Raw genomic sequence first — 20,133 nt, 5'->3', positions numbered from 1 at the left:
GCCGTCATCGCCTTCCCTCATCGGAGCCGGGCAAAACTTGTTGCACTAGACAGTCGGAAAGTTATCGTGCTAAGACCCCACATAACCAGCGCACGAGAACAACAACCGTCGCCGATGAAAATAAATGTAGGTCGAAAGAAATCAACCTGTAGACGACAAAAAATACTGGATCCAAGCAGATCCACCGAAAACCAGCACCGACCGAATCTCGTGAGATTCGTCGGAGACACACCTCCACACACCCTCTGAAAATGAAATAAGGTTCTCCCGATGAAATTAATTCTTATATCCAATCTTAGTTCCTAATTCTAAGTTAATTCTTATTTCTAACACACATTTCAAATTGATATGCAATTTTAGATATCGAGGATGATATTTTAGATTTAGAGATGTGTTACATATTTCCACGTGTAATAGTCACCTTGAAATCAATTATTCTTAAATGTCTGCGATGTCTTTTTTTTTAACCACAAACAGAGATATTTTAACACACACCCTTACATCATGTTCGGTAAGAATGTGTCAACGACCGTTAAGGTTAATATCGACTCCCCATTGTGGAACAATACATTACGTCATTAAGGATGATGGCGACGAGTGAGAAAATAAGAGAGGGTAATTAAGGGAAACCAATTCTGTTATGATCTTTTATTCGTTGCTACCAACCCCATGCATGAATATGTGCTCCTAGACTATACTAGTCAATGTGTACGTGCAATGCACATTAATTTGGAAGTATATTAAGTGCATGCGGATATTAAGTAGGATATTATTCACATGTTATTATGTGGTTAGCAGTATATCGAGGATGATATTTTAGATTTGGAGATGTGTTACATATTTCCACGTGTAATAGTCGCCTTGAAATCAATTATTCTTAAATGTCTGCGGTGTCTTTTTTTTAACCACAAACAGAGATATTTTAACACACACCCTTACATCATGTTCGGTAAGAATGTGTCAACGACCGTTAAGGTTAATATCGACTCCCCATTGTGGAACAATACATTACGTCATTAAGGATGATGGCGACGAGTGAGAAAATAAGAGGGTAATTAAGGGAAACCAATTCTGTTATGATCTTTTATTCGTTGCTACCAACCCCATGCATGAATATGTGCTCCTAGACTATACTAGTCAATGTGTACGTGCAATGCACATTAATTTGGAAGTATATATTAAGTGCATGCGGATATTAAGTAGGGTATTATTCACGTGTTATTATGTGATTAGCAGTATATTTGGCATGAAATTAACTGCACGCTAAATGTGATGAGCGCTCGACATTGAAGCAGTCTAGGTCGTTGGATTGACATGATTTGATGGCCGAGATTAATTGGATCTGCCCCTTTGGGTCTTTTTATATTGGTAGTTCAAAGTAGTTCACATGTCATTAGTAAAACATTCATAAAATTTGTGAATTTTCAAAAATACTAGTTTGCTATGGATAGGACACATCAGAATATGTAGAATTTCTTTTCATGTATCTACTTTTCGTGTTTGACTTTGAGTAGTGAGCTTGACGGGGTAGACATGTCACATGGACGTGCTAGAAGTCATGTACACAATTCATCACAAATATGATGTGTTCGAACATGAGATGCTTTGAGTATGAATTCCTGGTCTGGATGGATGTCATATGAGACTACAAACATTATCAAACACGATATCTTAGCTTCTCTCTTTAGCTTTGGAGGCTGCACAACAAAAAACACAAAGATACTTCTAGCTGCTACGATCCGTTCATGGTATGAAATAAAGTGCGATGGTGTTATACCATCATATATGGAAGGTCTCTAATATATTACTCCTTCCATTCCACAATATAGTGCATATAGATTTTTTTTTAAGTCAAAATGTGCCAACTTTGATCAAGTTTATAGAGAAAAATGTCTACACTACCAGACACGTACATTATGAAAACATAACTCATGATGTATCCAATGATGTGCATTAGGTATTCTAGATGTACCTATTTTTCTCTATAAACGGTCAAAATTTATAATGTTCGACTTTTAGAAAAAAAACTATATGCACTACATTATGGAACGGAGGGAGTATAGAAAGGGTTTGTCTAGGGTACATCTAGATGTGCCTCAGCTATTGCACATCCAAGTGACACAAGCAAGCATAGAAAGAAAAAGGAAAAGAAAAGAAAAATATTCACATGAATCTTCGTGTAAGATCAATGATATAAGACTTAGATGTGCAATACTTATGGCACATTTAGATGTGCTTTAGCAAAACTGTAGTAGAAAATGACAATTAAGTCAACTAAAATCCTTCCGTTTTTAACACATTGAAATAACTTGCCTTAAGTGGACGCTCTTTTTTTTCCAGTGAAAGTGGATGCTCATTTAGCCAAAACCCTTGATCAGTCATGGATAGCTCAGACTAAACACTCCCCTTACCCCCTAGGAGGTCAGTTGGAGCAATCATATAAAAGAGCTCAAACAAATAAAGGAACAAGACATGCCAAAGTCCTCTTCTGAGCTCAAATGAAACATTTATCTGGCAAAGTGTACATTGTTGGAGCTTTGTTCACACTTTTGCTTACAGTAGTACTATTAATAACGGGTACATGTGGAGATTAAAGCTCGACAGAGCATATTATTAGCGTACAACCTACTATCAAATTTGCTATTGCATGAGTAAAAACGGGAAATTAAAGTTAAACTGCTGTGTTACTGTCCACACGTTAATCCACAAGTAGTAACAACTAAATTGCATCTACTCAAAGGAGTAGGTTGAAGATGTCTTGGCCAGGGGAGAGCAGCCTCTTGGGGTCGTACTTGTCCTTCATCTCCACGAAGCGCTGCCACTTGCTGCCGAAGTGGCGGACCCAGTCACCGTGGGCCGTGTAGTGTCCCAGGTACTCCTTGTACCCTATCCCGGCGAGGTCGCAGAACCGCAGTATCTTCTGGTTCTGCGCCTCCAGCCGCTTCAGGTCGTTGGCCACCGACGAGAAGAGCAGCGACACCGCGTAGAACACCTCCTCCGCCGGCGTCACCGCCGACATGCCGTCGTCCCACCTGAAACGACGACCGAGCCAGTGTCAGTTAAGTGCGTGATATATACCATGCAGGATCGCATGCATGCATGTACGATGGACGCGTACGTACTTGGATTTGTTGAGCGGGTAGACGACGAGAGGCCCGGCGATGTCGGTGCCCTGGAGGATGCCCTTGAAGACGCCGCGGTCGAAGTCGGCGATGCGGGAGCGGGGCACGAGCACGATGAGCCAAGGGTGCGGGACACGCCACAGCCCGATCTTGTCCAGCGCCACCTCCTCGCCGTGCACCCGGTCCAGGAACTCCAGGTACGACGCGTCCCGCACGAACGCGAGCCCCTCCTCGTGCCTCAGCGTCGCCAGCACCGAGCTGAGCTCCTGGTCCACGGACGCGGCCGTGGCGCTGTCGTAGTTGAGCGTCGCCTCGATGACGTACACGGTGGTGGCGTTCCTCGCCGCGGCGACGGCCACGATCCTGGCGACGTCGGCGTCGGTGAAGAACCCGCCCGAGTTCTTCAGCCCGGCGGCCAGGCTGTGGTTCACGTAGACCGCGCCCTCGAGGTAGCTCATCGGCCCGAACGCGCCGTCGGGCCCGGGCGCGGCGAGCCGCTCCTGGTCGGCGGAGAAGGCGGCGAAGTCGGTGTAGACGAGCCGCGCCCACCGCGCCCGCGTCGGCGCCGGCTCGAGCGCGATCCGGGCGCGCACGATCACGCCGAACTGGCCCAGCCCGCCCAGCGCCGCATCGAACAGGTCCGCGTTGAGCGACTTGGAGCACGTCACCATCTCGCCGTAGCCTGCACGCGCGTTAATTGCACCGTGTCAACGCAAAGGTGCATGCGGCCGGGCCGGGTAGAGTAATGGAGTAATTTAACGCAGAGGGGAAATGTCAAAGTCAACGTGTTGTTGGCCGCCGGCAAATCTATTGAAATTTGAAAGACGTCGACGCCGGCTGCCCGGCCGGCCCAGCAGCCGCCAGCTGGTCAGCTGTAGTAACTACCACTATCAATTTACACTGTACTCCATTAATTACTATTAAACCATCCATTAATTAGTACTCAATGACATTTTTTTACCGGCACCTTTTGAGACTGCCGTGTGCGTAGAAGATGAACGAGTTGCGAGTTGCACCGAAACAAGTTATAGCTATTTTTGCAGCATTGCAGTGTGGGGTACGTAACTACTTGCGAGAGGGAGTTGCTTGTGAGCGTGGTGCATGCTGGTGCGTGCTTGCCCATATCGTGCGCGCGTACGTACCGGTGATGACGTCCAGCTCCAGGACGTTGGAAATCTGGGGGCCGTGCCGGTAGGTCTGGCCGCTGATGCCGGCGTTCGAGAGCGTGCCGCCGACGGTGAGGTGGAGGTAGTCCGTCCACGACCGCGGCGCGACGCCGCGCTCCAGCGTCGCCCGCAGCACGTCGATCCACATCTGCTCGCCGCCGGCGTCCACGTACTGGCCGTCCGCCGACACGTTGATGCGCGCCGCGGAGGACGGGCCGCCCAGGGAGGGCATGTCGACGACCACGCCGCCCGGGGCCAAGGCCTGCCCCATCACGGAGTGGCCGCGGCCGCGGAACGAGATGGTGTAGGGCCATGCCGCGGTGGTGTGCGCGGCGCGGAGGAGCGCGGCCACGTCCGCCGGGGACGACGGGAACAGCACGGCCGCCGGGAGCGCCGCCGTGATGTTGCCGAAGTCCGTGGAGGCCGCCAGGGTGGCGTTTGGGTCGCTGCGGAGCCTGCCGGCCGCGGCGAGCGCGGCGAGGTCGCCGTGCCACGTCTGGCCGTGCGCGCCGTCCGGCGCATGAGACGCCGCGGTGATCAGCGCCACCAGAAGCACGTAAACGATCGCCATTAGCGCTTCGCGTTTAGCTAGCTAGGCGCGTTAATGTGATGATGATGATCTGCTGGGTAATTATCCTGTGGTGTTTTGCTCCTCGGAGTTGCACCCCGTATATATAGCCGGCCTACGGGGGGAAGATGGATCGGCCGGTGCAACATAAACGTATGCGTTAATTCTCCAAGATGCTGCTACGGCGGTGAAAGTTGAGGCCTCCTTTTTTCACAGGATAGTAATATCATAGTTAGGGAAGTCATGATAAATGAAATGGTATGTATATTAATTCCTATAGAAAAAATTATGTCAATTGTTTCATAAAGTAGGAATTTTTCTGTTAGCTCTGAGCTATTTTTATTCCTTCGAAATGTGAAGGATAGAAACAAATCCTACACAAAAATAGGAATCCAATTCTTCAAAGTCTTCAAAGGAAATTTTTGTATTCCTATAAGATTTCTCTATATCAAAGGAAGGGCTCATTGTTTATCGCCTTGTTTATTGATTGACCAGGGGGGAAAATACGTGCTTGTTTGTGATCTACGTGTGCCAATCTGTGTGCTCGTGTAGTTGTGTGTACTGCACTGATAATATTGGATCCTTTTTGTGTGTGTGTGTGTGTGTGTGTGTGTGTGTGTGTGTGTGTGTGTGTGTGTGTGTGTGTGTGTGTGTGTGTAACCGGTACTGCAGGCCGACTTTCTAAACATTTGACCACCATGGACAGCAAAGCTCTCGCCACGTGGTGAGCTGGATATTTTAGGTTTGATGTCACTTCTTTCTCGTCTTGACATATATTTATAAACAGCGTTTGATGGAAATGGCAACAGATTGGACAAAAGAGATCAAGTTTTCATCACCTTACCCGCAAAAAAAAAAAGTTTTCATCACCTCACCTAGTTTCTTTGAAAGTTGTTTAGCACTTGGGCTAAAATATCCTGGAATTTAATTTGGCAATTTGCCGTTTTCTGGAGAATTTAATCCAAATACAACAGCTGGTGAAAACCATTTTCGTGTTGCCATACTGAGTCACCATAAAGTTCTACAACACGTAATGCAATTATACAACTAGTAACAGGATTTTTGGCTACCACAGAGAGCAAGGTGTATTGCCACTGGGCTGCATTAGGTTTCTTCCAGATTTCATGTCATTTTAATCACATTTTTTTATATTTAAAAACATTGCTTGAGAAAATAACAATAATAGACTTTACTTGATTGTGACACACTCCCTCCATTATGAGGTGTATCAATTTTTTCTTCTAAAAGTCAAATCTTTCTAGGTTTGACCCATTTTATAGAGAGAAATAACAACATGTATGATACCAAATAAACAAAATATGAAACATATTTATATTTTATGGTGACATACACACACATACACTCACTCCTAGAACGCACGCACGCACGCACACCCTATCCTTATGAGTACCTCCGAGATACTGAGCCGACATCACATCTTGAGAGCCAACATTACATCTTGAGGTTGGCAAAGTCACCACAGCTGCCTAGTAGTCAACGAGAACGTCTCCTCCCACTAAACGAATATCGCCGGTAAGCCTGAAATAAATTCAGAAAAATGTGAGCACAAGTGCCAAATCTAGGAGTTGAACCCTGATGGCCTGGTTCCACCAAAAGGAACCTAATCATCTGAGCTACGATCACTTTTGTCTCAAAAAAAAACTACGACCACTTTGCTATTTTATGGTGAATTTATGGGTACTAATTTGGTATTGAAGATATTAATATTTATGTCTATAAACTTGGTCAACAATAGAGAGATTTGACTTTAAAAAAAATAATGCACCTGGTATTTTGAAACGGAGGGAGTACTGATTTTCTTTGCCTCGTCTAGTTTTTTTTTTTCAAATTTATTGCTAGCTCATGACTATAATATCTTAAAAGTTACTGCCATATCCAGGCACCACAAGGTCTAAAACGAATAATATATATTTGATGTGATCGATCTATGTTATAAAATTTAAACTTCTAAAATTTCATAAAAAGTACGACAATCGCAAGCATTATGTGAAAACTTATATTTTCTCAATAAATAAACGGGCCTTCCCTATTTCTATAAATAGAAACCAAAAGCTGCAAGGTACACCTCGACAACACATCAACCACTAAGTGCCATCATTTCAGAAACTTACATGTCATACTGTAGTGCATGTATGAATGTATCCTTTTCAGCCACAAATGGTCATATTGTTTGAATTAAACTTTGACATGTTCACACATTATATACTACAACATGTGCACTACGTGTGTCCACAATCTCTCAGAGCTTTAGGCACTGTCAAATGTGTTGTCTCGATCGATGGATTCAGCATGCGACAAACGCATCTTTCTAACAAGTTCAGGCATCCATAGCATGCACGTATACGCACCACATCTAATCTGAGGAGGCCATTAATTAGTAACGCATAACGTTGCAGTCCGCTGGATCGAACGTATCATTGACCATTTCCATGTCACACCACACAATCTATGCATCTATGCCTACAGCGATCGATCGGTCTTGGGAGCATGCCCCTCTCACACGTACCGAAGCAAGCAGTGGCGTGTCAGGCTCTTCTTAATGCTATTTCTGGCCTGCCCGCCCAAGCCGTAAGCTATAGCTCCATGAGTATCTGCCAGCGCTACTTACAACCATGAGTGAATTGCAAAAAACCACCACGTTTGGGATTTATCTGCGGAAAACCACCAGGTCCTTGATCATTTGAAAAAACACCGCACATTCAGTAAACATTTTGCAGTTTGCATTGAACAGGTGATTTAGCCTATTTAATCACTTTCTGACATGTGGAGCCTGACTGTAAGGAGCTGACTTGGCAAAATAATCACACATAGACCCCTAATAGATTTTAAAAAAAGTAATCAGCCCCCGGACCATGCCCGGCAGAGCTCGGCTCCCGTCGCCGCCGCCGGAAGACGCCCGCCGACCGGGCGGTCGCGGAGACGAGGAGAAGGTGGAGCGAGGAGGAGATGGATAGGAGTGAGCCGGCGAGCGCGGCGTGCGCGTCGCGGTGGCCGACGGCGACGACAAGCAGGCCGGCGCGTCCCCGGCAGAGCGCCATGGCCTCCTGCTCGGCGCACCCATGACACAGCGCCACGACCATTCCCGACGAGGGTGGAGCGAGGAGATGGACAGGAGTGAGCCGACGAGCAAGGCGTGCGCGTCCCCGAGCGCGTCACGGTGGTGGGCATCGACCGCGGGCAGGTCGGCGCGCTCGTGGCACAACGACACGGCCTCGTGCTCGTCCTCCTGCTGGGCGCGCCCGCGACACATCACCATGACGCGCGACGGCTGGGCAGGTGGTCTGGCATCGTCAGATCCCAGCGGTGGTCTACGGTTCGTGAAGCAGCGGTCGGCGGGGCGCCCTGGATTCAGGCGGATCCGGCGACCCCGGTGCTCGGTGGAGCTGGAGCGGCCCCGCTCGCCGTTGACCTCGTTCGCCTGCCCTCTGCCCGGCGGCAGAAGCATCCAAGCCTTGTCGTGAGGACGGCTGGACACATCACCAGGGCGCACCATGCTGGGCAGGTCGGCCACCGCGACGCGCCTTGCCGGCCGGTGTGCCCCCCTGTCGCTGCGCGCGAGGAAGGAGATGCCCTTCGTGGGGAGGGGGAGGGGCTTGATTGCTTTTTTTAAGATCCAGGGAGGTATATGTCAATTTGTTGCCAAATCAGCTCCTTACATTCCGGCCCCACTTGTCAGAAAGTAGTTAAACGGGCTAAATCACCTGATCAGTGCTTTTTGCAAAAAGGTTTACTGAATGCACGGTGATTTTTACAAATGATTAGCGACCTGGTGGTTTTCCGCAAATGAAGCCCCAAATGCGGTGGTTTTTTGCAATTCACTCTACAACCATATATGATACCTTTCGTGTAGAGGCAAAATCGAAGCAGACACGAATACAAATGGATATTATTCGTCTTGTATAGTTGTATCTTGTAACATTTTTCTTAGAATTATATGAGAGTGGAATAGTACTTTTATTTCCTTCTCTTATTTCAGCCAGTGTCGACTTTCTTGTTGAAGGAGTTTGCTCGGAGTTCTGCTTATGGGTTGATAGCCCTACGTTTAGATTTCGGTTGGACCAACCAACATCGTCATGCGAGCAATGATTTCTTTTTGATGGCTTTGTCTTGTCACACGTTGCTTGAGTGATGAATTAATGTCCACAGTCATAGAATTGGTGGTAGAATTGTGGAGGTGCTATCGCGAGGTTCGTCCAAATACGAATGGCCTCGGGTTTTCCTTTTTCTTGTTTAAGCTGATTTGTTGAGTATCAATGCTTGATATTGTTTAACATTGGTGTCACACGTCCCTCGCACTGATATACTCCCTCCGTTCCTAAATGTAAGTCTTTTTAAAGATGCCAACAAATGACTACATACGGAGTAAAATGAGTGAATACACACTCTAAAATATGTCTAGATACATCCGTATGTTGTAGTTTATTTGAAATGTCCAAAAAGAGTATTTAGGGACGGAGGGAGTGTTATTGTGTGAATCCTCCTTGTTGAAAAGATATCATCTATGCCGTCACATGTCCTATTTACAAGAACTAAAATTAGACATCTCAATTTCTAAACCATATCTGTTCATAATCTACACTCTGCTTTAACCTATATTTAGAGCCTATTCGGCTGTTTTATAGATGCATATTGTCCCGCTTCAACCTAAGATGCGTGCTAGATTTCTACAATAGTCTAGCAATAGTCTAACATGGTTTGTAGCACAACATCAATACAATACCAATCAGGAAAAGCATTGCAAATTCTTTTACTCTAGACGATTTTGATGACCCTAGAATTTGGCAAGTTCAGCAAAGTGTTATCCAACGTCCATGTCCTCATAGTTGGTCGATCAAATATATCATACCTGCCAACTCAATATGTCGAACGTGCTCATAGAGATAAGATGTGCATGCATGAGTTCATAGGGATAAGTGTATGTGTGTGTATTTTTTTGAGGGAAACTTAGAGCTTTATTCAATCATCAACAACTCCAGCACGATAAGCCAAAACACTGGTCATGAGGAAATGGGGAGGGGGCGGGAGTCCATCCAACAACTCGTCACCTCCAGTGTGCAAGCATGTTTCACACACAAGTGAGCCAAAGTGTTGGCATTTCTCATTACATGTTGAATAACAAACAAAGTAAACGATAAAGCTAGCTCTTCGATTTCTAGAAATAAAATGCGTGTATTTGGGCATCTGCTATTGTACCATGTTCAGAAGAAGAAAAAAACATAATTGCCAGGGCTTCTACCCTCGCCTATTGTGAAACACGTGTGCATTCAGTTCTCCTGGTTTTTTTTTGGTGCGGGGAAGTTCTCTTGTACGGTGGAAGTGTCCTGCTAGCTAGCCCATCGACCATCCATGCTTACACATGCTTTGAAAGAAACCAGTGGGAGGAGACATTCCCATCGACTACGAGGCGTTTTTGATGACTTCGTCAATTCTAAGATGATATGTCGGTTCAGTTTCTCGAATGTGCTAATAGGCATAGGGTATGCCTGTGTGTGTTCATATGGATGATTGTATGCACAGAGTATATATGAGCGCATGTGTCTATACTATGGTCAAAAAAATAAATCCGGTGCTTCTGCCCCGCAAGGCACACTCCTTCCTAGGTGATCGTCTAGGTGATATTGCCGTATCTTTGCAAGATCTTCGAGGATCATATCGCATGTCATCCGAAGACCAAGAGTTGTCTCTGTCCTGAATGACCGTCTCCTGGTTATGTGTATGCACATGCACAGTTCTTGATCTTTTTCTAGGATAGTTCTTGATCTTTTTTTACATGAGCACGTTTGGGGTACGTACACAATTTTCATCAAGGCTTGGTTTCGGTCAGCAGCACGAGCGCTAGCCTGATTTGGCGTTGTAACCAAATCTTGCCAGTCGTTGACAGGGCAAATCAATTGATTGTTGAGACATCGTTCGTATGCATGTGGCCTCTTCTTTATTAAAAAGGCCAAGAGGCAAGAGGTGTTTGTTTCGCTTGGTTTTTAATGACTAACTTCGAGGGCGTTCGTTCTTACGCTCGTGGAATGTACATACGTGTAGCGATCACGGTCGTAGTTTGTGAGATCCGCTGAGGTACCGGTCGAGCCCTTGGATGACGCCTAAGATCTGCCTCACAGTCACAGATGGCCTGGCTAATCGATCAAGGTCTATTTCTATAACGCGGTCAGTGGGACAACTTGGACCAACAGATCTAGATCCATTCTTTTGAAAAACTCAATCACTGCTAGGATCTCTTTGACTCATAGGACTCCAAAGACGCACGACATAGAAAATACTTCCTCTGATTCAAAATAAGTGTCGTGGTTTTAGTTCACATTCATAACATGGGTGTGGGGTTCCAAGATCCAAACGCAAGCCTTGTTTCCAACCGTAGCTAGAGCCGGCGATAATGACGCTCTCAAGGCGTTGTTCCCTTCTTAACGTAGAGGTGATGCTTTCCGCCCTTCACCTTTGCAGCTCCAAGGGAACCCCTAGATATGTGTGATCGGACGATGGCGACACTTCTGTGTAGCCTTCATCTTCTGGGGCATCATTTTTGGAGCTGGTCATCGGCAAGAGGGATCTGTGAAAGGCAACGAGGGCGGGGGTGAGAGGTGTCGGAGTCGCGACAGAGGTTATGGTAGTCGGCACTTCATGTGTTCATGGGTTCATTTTGGGTTCCTTGCTCCTGTGAAGTCGGAGTTGCGGCGACGGAGTTTGCATAGTAAAGATGATGGTCGACACCGGCCTCTTATGTCAGATCCTGCGACGCCAACCTTGCATAATTTTCTTCGTAGCTCATCGTCATAATCAGAATTGTGACCGACACATGCGACCGATTGCTTGGCATGGATCTTCGTGTGGCTTATCACATGCTCTAAGGTGTGGGCTTGGTCGGCGGTCCTTTTGCGGCAAAGTCGGGGGTCACTTTCTTGGGGACAAGTGTTGACAATGACGCCCATGTGCAACCTCGACGAGGTTTTCTTTGCATTGTTGTGTGTGATATATCTTGTGTGGGCCCGAGTAGCGAGTTGTTACTGTTTTCGCTTGGTTTTTCATTAATTAACTAGGCACCTTCTTCTTAATTAATGGATTAGACCCTAGGGGCTCCTGTTTAACAATATAAGTCAAAGTGTACATAAATCAACATCATTTGAATATAAGTTGTTTGATTGCATCAAGAAAAAACCTGGGAACTTCTTCAAGGATTAGGTGTGTGTCATATAGTTGTCATATGAACATAGAAAAAGTTCTGTGAAGTTTGATTCAACTGTAATTCTCCTATAAAATGAAGTGCAAAGGATCCTTAGCAAAAAAAATTACTAATGGATTCCTCCTGCAAATCAAAGAATCGTCATATGTAAAAGTGAGGATTCAAATCATCTAAAACTTATATGAAAATCCAGTAAATCAAAGAGCCTAATTTTGTGCAGTTGCAAAATTGTTGAGGATTTGAGGGGCCAAGGTGCCCCACTAACTGCCACCAATTGCAACTCGAAACCTTTTTTTTCCTGAAATGTTGGTGATATGCATTCATATGTATCACCTATATATGGGAGCCGGATCCTCTGACTTGTAGAAGGCAAGTCAGAAGGCTACAGTGCCTTTATATGTAAAATGGCAAAGGGAAGTCAGGGATCTTACACTGTTCTACAAATCACTGTAGATGTATTGTTGTTCACAAATCACTGCTCACGATTACTGTGTACAAATCGCGGGATTAGATCGCAGTTTGTGTAAATCTGGCAAAGGAATGTCAGGGTACTATAGCATCCCGTGACCTCCTCCCAATGTCAGAGGATCCCGAACCATGTAATTATACACTTATGCCATGCTAAACAATATTTATGTATCACAAATATTCAAAGCATAATTATGTTGAACAAGAAGTTCTGAATTCCAAATTAGTTTGAAAATTTCTGATGATATCGAGTTATTCTCCTGTAACAACTGCAACCATAAATATAGCTACCCCTTGCCAAAATCTCATTTTGGTAGCCAAACCCTTATATGGTATATAATTGAGAGATAAGCACATTACGTGGTGGACCAATTGTTTTGTTGGTCTAACATGGGTTAAAACATGCTCAATATTTATATTGAACTTTTTTACTTCATCATAACTTATTTTGTCGCTAAATGTATGCTATTTTTATTTATATACATCATTTGTTATACTATATTGAATAATAATTTTAGTTATAACTACTAGAACTATCAATATAAACACACTCATTATATTAAGTTGCATAGTTTTCACACCGTTCTAATAATGATCATCAAATACATTTTCTGTTGCCAAACTAACATCGCATATTCTTGTTGCAAAACTGGTTTCTATTTAGTTTGGAATATTTAAAAACTATGTTGTTTAGTGGAGTTCATGAAATTATGTGCTTGATGTATCCTTTTCATATAGTATCCTTCAAATATCAACAAGATTTGGTAGCGAATTACTAGTAAGTAACTTGGCGGGGTGTTTCTAGAGTACAGGAGTATCAAGCTTAGGTCAAATTAAATAGTATAGTTCTAGATTGCACAAAGTGTCAACTAGCAAATTGACCTCAAATCCCGTCTTCCCCTCTTGCTTCAGTGGGGCCATTGGCACATGCCTTTTACTCCCTCTATATGGGTTTATTGCCCCCTCGTATTTTGAGTTAAAGTTTGACCATCTATATAACAAACAAATTATAAATATATGCTACAAAAAACATACATTGTTAGATTTGCATTCAAAAGAGATTACACGGTATAGTTTTTATGATATATTGTTTTAATCCGTGCTTAAACATTTACCCAAAATAAGAGGGGGCCTAACAAATCCAGATGGAGGGAGTATGCACTTATATCAACGTCATGATGTTATGTAATACACATCAGTATAAGGAAATCGAACTTCTAGGATTTGCAGTGTTGTTCACTTTGTTTATACGTTATTTATCACAGAAAAATATATTGTAACATGCATAAATTGTGTACCCATTCCTAGATGCCAACTACTTGACTTCTCTTGATCACGTTTAAAAGAAGTTTAGATTGTTCGCCAAATATTTATGGGTTGTTTTTTTAAGTACATGTGCACTCTTTGATATTTATGGGTTGTTTTGTTTCGACAAATAATGGATTTTTTTGCGGGAAGACAAATAATGGATTTTATTAACGTGAAATGAAGCATCAATGGATGCAAACACAATGAGCAGACATACGGCCTCTGGATGACTAGGATGCATACACCCAACCCACCCCCACCCCCCCTCCGCGTGCGGGAAAGTATCTGGTGCACCGGTGCTTGTTGTGCTACCGGTGCACCGAAAGCCCGTAGCGCATTTAAAAATGTTCAAAAAAATTTGATTTTTTTAGTGCTGTCTTATTTATCACAAAATCTCAACTCAAAATTTGAAACATTGCTCAAGGTATTAAAATCACAAAATCGACAATGAATAGTACACAACATAAGTTGGGCTTCAGATTTGGCCCATTACCACATTGATGCTTAATTTGTCATTTTTGTATCTCGTGCAATGTTTCAAATTTTGATTTGATTTTTTTTGCGACAACATAGATCGATGTTGTGTCAATGTGCTACATTTGTTACATATTTTTTAGAACATTTTTGAACGCGCTAAGGCGTCCGGTGCACCGGTAGCAGCACAAGCACCGGTGCACTGGATACTCCCCCCTCCCCTGCGCAGACGCAAAATTACGCAGGCAAATAGCAAAGTTATAGAAGATATACACCTAGATGAAGGGAAAAAAGAAACAAAAACCCCAAAGTGATCAAAATGGCGATCGACTAACTACAACAACCATACCACACCAACCATCTCGTAACATTACAAGACAATGAGAATGATTCTCTAATTGCAATGCCTCCAGGAAGGAACGATGCTCAAGCACCATCATCGCTGAATCCAATCACCAATGGGTAGATCTGGGTTTTCACTCCGAGGATAAAGTTTGAGCAAATCCGAGAAATGCCTTCAACAAGATAACATCACAAAAACACTGTCATTGCCATGCATAACCAACTAGGATAAAATATATGGGTTTCATTCAGGAGCTCGTGACTGGATACTCGAGAAGCACCACCAAATCAAAGTCATCATGTGTTGTTGTCACCACTTTCCAAGATCCCAGCAGGTACATGTGTAGCACGACCTTGAGGTTAGATGCCTCACAAATGAAGACCATGCTTGCACAAGCAATAGTCAAGCCGCAACAAGTGACAGTCAACCCCAAAGGCTCAGACCGACGTGGGTTGCCGTCACACATGAGATGAAGATTGGTGAAGGAGGAAGGTCACCAAGTATTGCCAAAATTCCTATTCAAAACAATCTGGCAGTCCCGCACCGTCCTCATGCTCCTCCATCCTTGCCTATGCTATAGAATTGGTCAGCAAAACATACTCGTCATTGCTACCAGATCTGAAGGCCGAAGACCCTTTGGCTCATTGCAAGACCACCTAGCAGCGCAGGACCATGGCACCGTCTACGCGCTCAAGCGGAAGACTGGCTCGTTGGGACATAGAGGGGTGCCTTCGCTTCCTGCTCACCTATGGATGTGATCGCGACCACCAACGCCTTGCCACTAGAGACAACCGGTCGGGTTGGAAACATCACCGCCACTGCTGCACGACCATATCATGTGTCTCAAATCATTATTTGTATCACATCTCGTTGCTGAAGGCTACCAGAGGAGAAACCTCTTTGCTCCGCCTTCATCGAACCGTCCTAGGACTTAGCCCGACCGCTGGTTTCTAGTGGCGACGAGGGTAAGGGAGGATAGTGAGGTAGGAGGCGGTGGCAGCGACCAGGCTTTAAATCTAGGCCGATACGACCGATATATAGGTCGATATATCTCTTTTGGGGCTTTACCGATATAAACATAACATATCATTTTGTAAATATCATTTTCAAACATACCATCCGATATGGTCCAAAAATCAACCGATATGGCCGATATCTGGGCAGATATGTCCACCGATATTGACCGATACATAGATGACAACAACTCTTTATTCGAAAGTAGTGTAATAAGATTATGCATTTACAACTTCATCATATATTATCAAAGTCATGCACAATGTTTGTTCAAATGCATATATATCATATTATTTTCAATCATAAAGTAAGGATTTTGTGAATCTTTAATTAATAGTTTCTTAATTAACAAGTTAATGAACTAGGAAACTGAAAGTGTTATGTTTAAGCATTGACATCATACATTTTGTTTTACTAAAAATACATGTTTTGAACAAGAATAATGAAAAAAAACTAGACATGTTTTCTCCGATATATCTACATATCGTCCGATATATCACCTGATAGATGGCATCCGATATGTCGAAGCCAAACTGATACGAACCCGATATCCGATATTTTGAAGCTTGGCAGCGACTGGTTGGATGTTATGCGCGGCTACGTTTTGCAGGAGTACCAACATGCCTAGCCGTGTAATGAAGGTCATCAAATAAAAATGAAGGTCGGCCATTCCACCATCATATTTATGGGTTGCGCCTCTTAAGATAAAGATCTTTGGATGGGTGTCCTTATCGCCCTAGCTTAGAACAACTCTAACATGGATCACCAAATCACCCGTAAATGTTTGAATCGGATGGTCTAGATATGTTTTGCCATCCAATAGAAGTCATCGAATGTCTGTGGACAGTGGACCAAACACTCTGAACATCCGAAATCCCACAAATCAGTACCAAATATAGGGAAGGTTTGGGACATACCGCGGACACGCCAACTCAGCCTTGAATCCCACCACAAACCCACTTTCCCCCTCCCTCCTTCTCTCTTATCTTTCCCACCACAAACCCACTTTCCCCCTCCCCCCTTCTCTCTCCTCTTTCCGTTGGACAACACACGGACATTTGGTGAATATGATTGATCACTGGCGCCCGCTCGGCTATTCGTGGACACGTTCAAATGTGTCCGCGCATATTTGGTGATGTCCGTTTTGGTGAACCATGTTGGAGTTGCCCTTAAGACTTGTCGTCGCTTATTTGTCACCTGAAGATAGACGTGAAGGACCAAACACCTATTTATACACACTGTAATATTCTTTTTGGTTAAAGGTATGAAAAGGTACCATTTTATATTAACTAGTAGACTGCCCGTGTGTTTCCACGGGCCAAAAATGAATTGTAAACAATGCTCAATTTATAGCTGCAATCATCTTCCATCTTAAATGTTGTCGCGGGCCTCGTTGTAAGCTTTTTTCTGGTTTCTTGCTCCTCCATTTTATAGCTGCAATCATCTTCTATTCCTACACATGCTTCCAATCCTATGTTTTGGATACCTCCAGATCGAAAGCAGCCCAATTCTTTCTATCCTTGTCTTTCTTCTTGTGGAGGCAGCATCTCCTTAACCATCAGTGAAAAACAAAGCGGCCTATGTCTTGTCGTCCCTCCTCCCCATTCACCTTTATCTCTTTTTTTGAAACGAGGCAAAAGGCTTGCCATTTTCATTGATTAGAGAGTGAGAATTGCCTGTTAATTGACGGGAAACCAGGCTAAAACAGATATATCCAACCCACATAATATGGGTACACTGGCCAACCTGGCTATCGACATAGAACATAAAGCTACAAAGAGGAAAAGACAGCTGGCGAGTAGTCGCAAGCGTCATCGTCATCACCGGTTACCTCCGAACGAGCAACTCCGTCTTCACCATAGAACTTCATCATCGAAGCCAACCCTGCAAGCAGCTGCACCGAAACCATGACGACACATGCCAACGGAAGGCCACACGCGCAAACAACCGACAACTCCGACTCTGATGACGAGCATCACGAGGGAAATGTGCAGGACTTGCGGCGCTGCAGCTTTGACTTCAAAGCAACCAAACAACCAGCGAAAGACCACCTCGGATATGTCGAGAAGATCTGACTACCGAAGCCCGAGCCACGAACGAAGCTCCTCTCGACTACATCATCGTTGCCAAACAGACACCATCGCCCCCGAAATGGCTGCCTCAACAAACTACACGACGAAGATGCCCATGCAGCGAACATGCCGCCATCCACTAGTCTCCGGGTAGTGGCCGACTCTGAGACGATGCCCCAAAGAAGGAAGAAGACGTGAAGGCCCCTTTGTCGCCCGATCCTGAGGATCTGAGCTTTCCCTCTGGAGACAAGGCCGCGGGGACGGGCTGTGACGCCCCCAATTCAATCGTACACTAATCATGCACGCAAACGTGTACGATCAAGATCAGGGACTCATGGGAAGATATCACAACACAACTCTAAAACATAAATAAGTCATACAAGCATCATAATACAAGCCAGGGGCCTCGAGGGCTCGAATACAAGTGCTCGATCATAGACGAGTCAGCGGAAGCAACAATATCTGAGTACAGACATAAGTTAAACAAGTTGCCATAAGATGGCTAGCACAAACTGGGATACAGATCGAAAGAGGCGCAGGCCTCCTGCCTGGGATCCTCCTAACTACTCCTGGTCGTCGTCAGCGGGCTGCACGTAGTAGTAGGCACCTCCGGTGTAGTAGGAGTCGTCGTCGACGGTGACGTCTGGCTCCTGGGCTCCGGCATCTAGTTGCGACAACCAGGTGGAAGGGAAAGGGGGAAAAGAGGGAGAAAAGCAACCGTGAGTACTCATCCAAAGTACTCGCAAGCAAGGAGCTACACTACATATGCATGGGTATATGTGTAAAGGGCCATATCAGTGGACTGAACTACAGAATGCCAGAATAAGAGGGGGATAGCTAATCCTGTCGAAGACTACGCTTCAGGCCACCTCCATCTTGCAGCATGTAGAAGAGAGTAAATGGTAAGTTCACCAAGTAGCATCGCATAGCATAAACCTACCCGGCGATCCCCTCCTCGTCGCCCTGTTAGAGAGCGGTCACCGGGTTATATCTGACACTTGGAAGGGTGTGTTTTATTAAGTATCCGGTTCTAGTTGTCATAAGGTCAAGGTACAACTCCGGGTCGTCCTTTTACCGAGGGACACGGCTATTCGAATAGATAAACTTCCCTGCAGGGGTGCACCACATAACCCAACACGCTTGATCCCATTTGGCCGGACACACTTTCCTGGGTCATGCCCGGCCTCGGAAGATCAACACGTCGCAGCCCCACCTAGGCACAACAGAGAGGTCAGCACGCCGGTCTAAATCCTATGGCGCAGGGGTCTGGGCCCATCGCCCATTGCACACTTGCATGTTGCGTGGGCGGCCGGAAGCAAACCTAGCCTAGCAGGCGTTCCAGTCCAATCCGGCGCGCGCCGCTCAGTCGCTGACGTCACGAAGGCTTCGGCTGATTCCACGACGTCGAGTGCCCATAACTGTTCCCGCGTAGTTGGTTAGTGCGTATAGACCAAATGGCCAGACTTAGATCAAATACCAAGATCTCGTTAAGCGTGTTAATTGAGGTAATCGCGGACACCGACCAGGGCCAGGCCCACCTCTCTCCTAGGTGGTCTCAACCTGCCCTGTCGCTCCGCCACAAAGATTCACCCAGAGGGCCGTTGGGACAAAGGTCCTTTCAGCCCCCAATCCGTGAATCACTCGCGGGTGCTCCACGAGCTGGCCCGACTTTAGTCACCACATGTATCATGTATAAAGTAATAGTATATACCCGTGATCACCTCCCGAGTGATCACAGCCCGATAGTATAGCACAGCAGACGGACAAGAATGTAGGGCCACAGATGGAATACTAGCATCCTATACTAAGCATGTAGGATTGCAGGTAAAGGTAACAACAGTAGTAGCAAGGACAGGCTATGCATCAGGATAGGATTAACGGAAAGCAGTAACATGCTACACTACTCTAATGCAAGCAGTATAGAGAAGAATAGGCGATATCTGGTGATCAGGGGGGCTTGCCTGGAAGCTCAGCCAAGAAGGAGGGGTCGTCAACACCGTAGTCGTACTGGGTAGCAGCGGCGTCGGTCTCGGTGTCTAACGAGAGAAGAAGGGGAAGAAACAATAAATATAATGCAAACATAAGCACGACGGTGCATGACAAGACAATGCGCGGTGCTAGGTGTGCCCTAACGCGGTAGTAGGTGATACCGGCGAAGGGGGGAAACATCCGGGAAAGTATTCCCGGTGTTTCGTGTTTTCGGACAAATGATCCGGAGGGGGAAAGTTGCGAGTTTGATAGGTTAGGGATGTGTGGCGGACGAACGGGTTGCGCATCCGGATTCGTCTCGTCGTTCTGAGCAACTTTCATGTACAAAGTTTTTCCATCCGAGCTACGGTTTATTTTATATTAATTTAAAAAGATTTAATCATTTTTAGAATTTATTTA

General features: G+C 45.2%; 1 protein-coding gene across 1 annotated transcript; it reads right to left on the bottom strand.

Annotated features, from left to right (window-relative positions):
- Positions 1-2,486: 2,486 nt before the first annotated feature.
- Positions 2,487-5,176, bottom strand: LOC109740122 (cytokinin dehydrogenase 1). Its single transcript, XM_020299154.4, has 3 exons — positions 4,265-5,176; positions 3,123-3,804; positions 2,487-3,032 (listed from the first exon to the last, which is right to left on the bottom strand). The coding sequence occupies exons 1-3, from the start codon at positions 4,857-4,859 to the stop codon at positions 2,735-2,737; spliced, it is 1,575 nt and encodes a 524-aa protein (XP_020154743.1). The 5' UTR covers positions 4,860-5,176; the 3' UTR covers positions 2,487-2,734.
- Between the last annotated feature and the right edge of the window lie 14,957 nt (positions 5,177-20,133).

This window comes from Aegilops tauschii, chromosome 3, assembly GCF_002575655.3.
Source record: "Aegilops tauschii subsp. strangulata cultivar AL8/78 chromosome 3, Aet v6.0, whole genome shotgun sequence".
Classification (NCBI taxonomy): Eukaryota; Viridiplantae; Streptophyta; class Magnoliopsida; order Poales; family Poaceae; genus Aegilops; species Aegilops tauschii.
This window is presented reverse-complemented; position numbering and strand designations above follow the sequence as displayed.